Below are 7500 nucleotides of genomic sequence, written 5' to 3'. Positions count from 1 at the left end.
ATACTCTGGATGTTAGTTTCTGTGGCAACGAAACAGTGACTTTAACCGTAACTGCCGGCTATAAAAAGACATTAGCTCATCCTTACACAAGCTTCTCAAAGTAAAGTTAAAGTGAGATGTTTTCCTGGACTGAGTGACACCAGCTTTGTGTACGTTTGCTTAATCAGTCTGTGCCTTACCAAGTCCTCAGGTACCAATAATAAGTCTCAAACTTTCTCTTTTCTAAATTCAGTAGGAGTACCACCAATACGTTAGTAATGTCCAAGAAACACTGAGTAGACAACATGGCTATGGGCCAAAATCATCAACTGGTTAAAGAACCATTTAAGAAGGTAATCCAGCCTCATGAATTTAAGGCTGTGAACAAATGCAGATTCCGAATTCACAAACAATCTATTTTGGTGCAAATAATAAAAATCGATATTTTCAGGGATTAAAATAAACAGATACAAAGCTACTCATAACAATGATAATGCTTAAGAAGGATATATAAATATCCATAAACACATTGAACCAACAAATAAAAAAGAGGGTAAATGTGAATAGTGAAGTGTGGCTTATGTGCCTGGGGAACGAGGAGGCTGTGAGTCCAACCCTCCAGACCTCTGGGTCAGACCTGTGGTCCTAACGTCCTCAGAGGGGGAACGAGGAGGCTGTGAGTCCAGACCTCCAGACCTCTGGGTCAGACCTGTTGGTCCTCAACGTCCTCACGGGGGGGAACCTACCGGCCAGGCGTCCGGAGCGTGGACGGAGCGGCGGCTGTGCTCTCGCGCTCGCTCACGTGCACTGTGGTGGGAGCGTGCACGTCGGCAGGCAGCGGGGGGGAGACGGGCAGCGCCGCCGGGTCCTCCGGGAGCGGGTCACAGGCTTGATCCTCGCTGCCCGCGTACAGCAGCTCCATCTGGGTGGTGGTCCGCCTCCGAGCCTGGGGAAGAGCACGGGATTGGTCGACAGGCAGGTTGATTGACAGGTCAATGGACCAAACAAAAAGTATGGCAAATGATGTGGGTTAGGATCTTAAATTAGCTATTTTGCTTAAGTAACAGTTACAGTTATTTTATTGAAATTCAATTGTTTAATTTTTTTTAGGCATTTTTTTCTTTCTGTTCTGTGTTATTGTATGTCATGTCGTTATGTGAAGCCCACTGAGTGTGCCTTGCGTATGAAAGGTGCAGCATCAATAAAGTTGAGTTGAATAGTGTAGCGATACGATGAGCCGTACCTTATTCCTCTGTCTCCCTTCTCCACATAACTTCATCAGGTCTGGAGCCAGCGTGCTAACCAAAGGAAACACATGAATCACACTGCATCATCCCATCTATCATACACGGATAATACCTCATACCCCAGAGCTTCAGGCCTGTAGAGGAGATTTCTGCGAAACAAATCTGTACCGCTTACAGATATTATATATAAGTAAAGAGGTTCACAATATATTGTAAATATTGGGTGCATTTCAGGGGGATTTTACACATTTCATAGAGGTAATTTTTCAATAATATTAATACAAATACATAGTATTGTTTCTAGTGCTGTATTGAGTGTGATTTGATTCCTGTTCATGCTAGTGGGCACACAGGGCTCCCACCCGAACCCTTACAGGAACACATGATGAGGTGGTGCTCCATCCCAGAGGACACAAAATGGTTTTAGATAAATTAAGTAAGAACTTCAAATCAGATGTCATATTTCATACCTGCTGCCTGCGGTTGGACTGGGACTCGACTCATCACTACTGCTGTCCTCTCCTTGTTCTGAACACACACATACCCACACACACACACACACACACACACACACACACACACACACACACACACACACACACACACACACACACACACACACACACACACACACACACACACACACACACACACACATGAATATGAGTGTGTTTTTTAAACATCATCAACATAATTAATTGTGGAACAGTTGTTGGCTTCAGGCAGCAGTCATGGGGGATGGGGGGGGGGGTTGTGATTAATCAGCAGGGGTCAAGGTTCAAGGGTCAGAGGGTAAGGGTCAAGGCAAGGTAAGATGTTTTACTTAAAGACAGTCAGTAGAATACCTGAGTGAGGGAGGGGGAGTGTGTGTTATCGTGTAGAGACCAGAGTGCGTGTTATTGTGTACAGACCAGTGTGTGTGCTCTAGTATTGGTGCATGTGAGTGAGTAAGTCAGCGAGCGAATGAGCGAGTGACTGATTGACTGAATGACTGAGTGACTGAGTGAGCGACTGTGTGTGTTCTCGTCTGATTCCAGTGTGTGATCCAGTTTCTAAAGGTTTCGGTACATAATGTCTGATTTGGTTCTAGTGGTGTTGGTAATTAATGTGTGCTTTGGTTCTAGTGTGTGTTCTAGGGGAATTGGTACTTAACGTGAGCTTTGGTTCTAGTGTGTTCTAGTGGTGTTGTTACTGAATGTGTGCTTTGGTTAGCATATGTGTTCTGGGTGTCTTGGTACTGAATGTGGGCTTTGGTTCCAGTGTGTTTTAGTGGTGTTGGTACTTAATGTGTTCTTTGGTTCTAGTGTATTTTCTGGTGGACGATGAGTTTTTAGTTCAACAACAGACGGGAGATTTCAGGCAAAACAACAGGGACTTCAACAGTTAGCACCTCATGCAGGCCATGGGTGTGATACGCCCACTTGGTTAGCATTCAGAGCTAGCGAGGCACGCTGCAGGACTCTAGCCTTAGATATAATTAGAATGACTTGGAAAATTCACCCGTTTGCAAACACTTGTTTGCAAACACATTCACAATTTTGTTTTGCGAATGAGCTACGCTACACAAGAATGGCAGACACAAAGTTACATAAGGCTTGCTAACCTGCTACATAAGGTTGGCTAGCATAAGGCTAACGTGCTACATAAGTCTGGCTAACATAAGGCTAAGATGCTAAATGAGGTTGGCTAACATAAGGCTAATTTTCTACGTAAAGTTAGCTAACTACATCAGCCTTATTAGCATAATAACATTTAGAATGCTAACCTAATTTAGCTAACATTGAACTCATCTGCAGATTAGGTTAAATTACGTAAACTGTTTATTTGGTTTATTTTTATCAGAGATCCTGCATTGTGCGTCTGCCTAGCTCCCCTGATTCCATTACTCACCAGAGGACAGGTAACCTAACTCTGAACAACCACGACAGAGACAAGAAAACACAACAAAGAGGAATGAATGAAATAAGAAATGTAAACAGATCCCTCAAACCCGTTCACACCCCCGTGCCCCGTGGTTATAAAACAATATCACGTTTCTTGGATTGTTACTTTTAACTAGGCAACGTCACTGTGTACCGTTAAGGCTTAATTATGGTTCCTCGTTGACGCAACGCAATCAAAGACGCAGACTTTAACCTTTTTGGTTCGGCTTCGGGTTTACGTTGGGTTTACGTAAGCGGACCAATCACAGCCCTCGACACGTAAGCGGACCAATCACAGCCCTCGACACAAGGAGGTTCCGTAAGGACGTAATGGATCCGTAAGCCTTTAAGCGTGAGTACAGTTAGCATGCGCCGCGCGCGCCGTACCTTGCATGGCGCTCCCCAGCAGCGCGTCCAGCTCGGGGTTGAGCTCCGCCTTCTCCTTCAGCATGTGGAAGAGCAGCTGGTTCTGGGTGGAGCTGTTGATCTCCGTCTGCTTCAGCTTGCCCTCCATCACCTTCACCTGGGAGTCCTTCTGGGCGGCCAGCAGACCCTGCGGGCGGAGGGGAGGGTGGGGCACTTCACCAACAAGGTCCTTGGTTCTATGAACAACCATACTGTACTTTTAATTAATTATTAGGGCATTTAGCGGACACTTCTATCCAAAGCAACTTACATCGGTTAATACACACATTGACAAGCCGACGGCAGAGTCAACCATGCAAGGCGACAGCCAGCTCGTCAGGAGAAGTTAGGGTTAAGTGTCTTGCTCAGGGTCACATTAACACTCGAACTAGAGGGGATCGAACTAGAAACCTACAACTGCTCTACCTCCTGAGCTAAGCCGACCCCGAGCTTTACTGACAGCGATACATTGTCCTTCCTCTTTCTTCTGACAAATTTGGTTGTTGTTAGTCGCTTTAGATAAAAGCGTCTGCCAAATGCCCTGAATGTAAATGTAAATTGTATGCAAATGACGCCACAGAGGGTTTAGAAGGGAGACAGGCAGACGGGTCATTTGTTCTTGGAGTGCTGGTATGTACTTGCTCTGATGAAGCGCTTTTCAAGACACCTTAAGTGCTTAACGTAGTCAGTGTGGGGGATACCCCAACTAATTCCACTACCAAACCAATCAAGATCTGCCCTGATTGGTCGAGGGCCTCGACCAATCAGTGGCCTCATGCAGAGGCAGTTGCTTTCGAATGAGGCAACTTCAGAAGAGATGAGGGATGGCTGTGGCATTTCTAACCAGTTACACTCAGCTGTAGAATGACGTTTGAGTGATGTCTAAATATGTCAATTTTGAACAAGAGGGGTGAATATGGCTTGGGGGGGGGGGCAGGCAGCGGGGTCCCTCATCAGGGATTCCAGGCACTGCTAACGGCAGGGCTAGCATTTGTTTTGGATTGGCTCAAATTGGTAGCAAATTGGCAGCAATTTGAGCCAATCGGAAGTGTAATCACGCTGACCTTTGTGAAAAAAGAAGAAGAGACCAACAAAAGCTTTTGTTGCTTGAATGAGGCATTGTGTGTAGTCCTGCTTTTGTTTTTACATTTGAAAGACTTTGGCACCAGATTAGATTCAGGTACCAAATATATTTTGATACAATTTACACCGAATTCTTATATTGACTTGACCTGGCACTGTAGATTTATGGGAGTGGACTAGTGAGTATTTGAGGTGCAGAGTAGACTATGTCCTGGATTTGAGAATAGACCATTGCGTTGTGAGTATGTTGCGGTGCTGGCTATGTTCTGGATCTGAGAATAGACCATTGCGTTGTGAGTATGTTGCGGTGCTGACTATGTTCTGGATCTGAGAGGGTACCTTATTGATGGACATGGAGATGAGGTGATCGAGGAGGAGGCGGGCCTCTGATAGGCTACAGGAGCTGATCACCGTGGTTACGTCCAAAGTGTCTCCCTCCTCCTGTCTCACATCAGGAGAGAAACACACACAAACACACACAATCCCAACGATGTTACTAGCGTCGGTCTGCTGCCACCTACAGGTTAAAATGACTTCAAGATCTCTGTACAGTATATGTAATTCATTAAGGTAGGAGGTTATTTTTGCAAGGGGTAACTCTACAGTCTACTGTGAGTATAATAGCTTAAACACTTGACTACCCCAACACCAATTCGCATGCTACCGTGTAGTTGCTCATTTTCCATACACAATGAACGAAACTGCATTACCCAGAATCCCTTTGATTAATATCCTGTGTGTGTGTGTGTGTGTGTGTGAGTGACTGAGTGAGTTAGTAAATGAGTGAGTGAGTTAGTAAATGAGTGAGTGAGTGGGTGGGTGGGTGAGTGAGTGAGTGAGTGAGTGAGTGAGTGAGTGAGTGAGTGGGTGGGTGGGTGAGTGAGTGAGTGAGTGAGTGAGTGAGTGAGTGAGTGAGTGAGTGAGTGAGTGAGTGAGTGTGCGTGTGTGTGTGCCTCTATCTGCGTGTATCCCTGTTCGTAATATATCAATAATCATTTCACTAATTAACTACAAACTACATTACCCAGAAGCCCCTGCTCCTGACCTTAGCCTCCTGAATTTGCATGATGTGGTGGATGTCGGTACTATATCCTCTAATAAACTACATTACCCAGAAGCCCCTGCTCCTGACCGTAGCCTCCTTTATCTGCATGATGTAGTCGATGTTGGTAATCCTGTGTATCCTTTTATTAACTACATTACCCAGAACCCCCTGCTCCTGACCTTAGCCTCCTCTATCTGCATGATGTTGGCCAGGCAGTCGGAGATGCTGTCGTTGATGTAGTCGATGTTGTTAATATAACCTTTAATTAACTACATTACCCAGAACCCCCTGCTCCTGACCTTAGCCTCCTCTATCTGCATGATGTTGGCCTGGCAGTCGGCGATGCTGTCGTTGATGTAGTCGATGTTGGCGGCGAGCGACTCCAGCTCCTCCTGGAGCGAGGGCAGCGAGCGGTCGGCGTCCGCCCCGTCCACCACCATCTTCTCTCGCTTCCTGCTCACCCGCTCGCTGCGCCGGGTCAGCTCCTCCCGTTTCTGGGGGCAGAGATTTTCAAAGTAAAAGTTTGATTTTATTTGTGTTTTGAAACACCTAGATTCTATGAGTGAGCGGTTCAGAGCAGGTTTGGGAGGAAACCCGAGAGGAAACCCAACAGGACTGATTATTGTTGTGTGTGTGTGTTTGAGTGTTCCTGTGTGTGTGTGTGTGTGTGTGTGTGTGTGTGTGTGTGTGTGTGTGTGTGTGTGTGTGTGTGTGTGTGTGTGTGTGTGTGTGTGTGTCAGAGTGGAAGTGTGTAACAAAGGTGTAAAAACTTAAGGTTACGCTAAGCTAACGAGCTAGGCCTCCATGTTAGTGAGGTCACCTTCAGCAGGCGGTTCATGTCGGCCTCCATGTTGGAGAGGGTCATCCTCTGCATGATGATGTCACTGATGCGCCGCTCCAGGGACTGCCACTTCCCACGGGCCGCGCGCTTGGTGGGAGCACTTCCTGTCTGCACCGGGGACTTCCTGTGTACGTGGGGAGGGAGAATCAGTCGGTCATCGACTTAATTTTAAAACGGTTAATAACAGGGTTTTCCCATTCTCACATACCCCCCACACACACACACACACACACACACACACACACACACACACACACACACACACACACACACACACACACACACACACACACACACACACACACACACACACACACACACACACACACACCTGGCTCCGTTGGCGGGGGCGGGGGCGGGCCCCGGCAGTCTTCCCCCTGTGGGGGGCCGCTGGGCGGGGTCTGGCAGCGGCTCAGGTAGGCTGACCTTCCGGCCCACCTTACCTGAGGACGGCCTCACCTGCCGTCTCAGGGCCGTCACCTGGGCAACAGGAAACAGGAAGTCATCACACCGTCCGCACGGAGGGGAACCCCCCCCCCCCAGGGGAGCGGCTCGTTAACTGACCCCTGAGGTTTGGTTTGTGTCATCGCTTAGCTCTTAACGATGACACAATTAAGAATTAATTAATTAATCAATAATAATAATAATAATAATAATACGTTCAATTTGAAGGCGCCTTTCTCGGCAGTCAAGGAAACTGTTCAAAAGGTACACAGAAGTCATTAAAAAACAACAAGATAAATAAAATAAAATAAATAACAACAATAGAAAGAGACATAGCCATTGGCCTCAGACGGTGGCTCGGTGGTCTCCGTTCCTCACCTCCTCGTTCTTGCGCCGCAGGATGAGCTGCTGCTGCCTCTTATGTGCCTCCAGCTGCTTCACCTGGTGCTGCGGAGCGGCACAAGGAGACAGCTTCAGTACAGCCCTCAAACAGCTCGGCCTCACGCTAGATATGGTTTATTTGTTCTCCTAGAG

The 7500-nt window shown here is 46.9% G+C and overlaps 1 protein-coding gene across 1 annotated transcript in view; it reads right to left on the bottom strand.

Moving 5' to 3' along the window:
* Positions 1–7500, bottom strand: part of LOC130372856 (kinesin-like protein KIF21A) — a 25434-nt gene that overhangs the window by 12052 nt on the left and 5882 nt on the right. Inside the window, exons 3-11 of the mRNA XM_056579017.1 lie at positions 7345–7413; positions 6854–7002; positions 6502–6646; positions 5981–6175; positions 4976–5077; positions 3536–3701; positions 1697–1754; positions 1223–1277; positions 726–925 (exon numbers count right to left, since the gene is read on the bottom strand). Of these exons, the coding sequence (XP_056434992.1) occupies positions 726–925; positions 1223–1277; positions 1697–1754; positions 3536–3701; positions 4976–5077; positions 5981–6175; positions 6502–6646; positions 6854–7002; positions 7345–7413 (1139 nt within the window). The remainder of the gene's footprint in view (positions 1–725; positions 926–1222; positions 1278–1696; positions 1755–3535; positions 3702–4975; positions 5078–5980; positions 6176–6501; positions 6647–6853; positions 7003–7344; positions 7414–7500) is intronic.

The sequence above is a fragment of the Gadus chalcogrammus genome, chromosome 19 (assembly GCF_026213295.1).
Source record: "Gadus chalcogrammus isolate NIFS_2021 chromosome 19, NIFS_Gcha_1.0, whole genome shotgun sequence".
Taxonomy (NCBI): domain Eukaryota; kingdom Metazoa; phylum Chordata; class Actinopteri; order Gadiformes; family Gadidae; genus Gadus; species Gadus chalcogrammus.
Note: the sequence above shows the minus strand (reverse complement) of the source record. Positions and strands in the feature narration are given on the sequence as shown.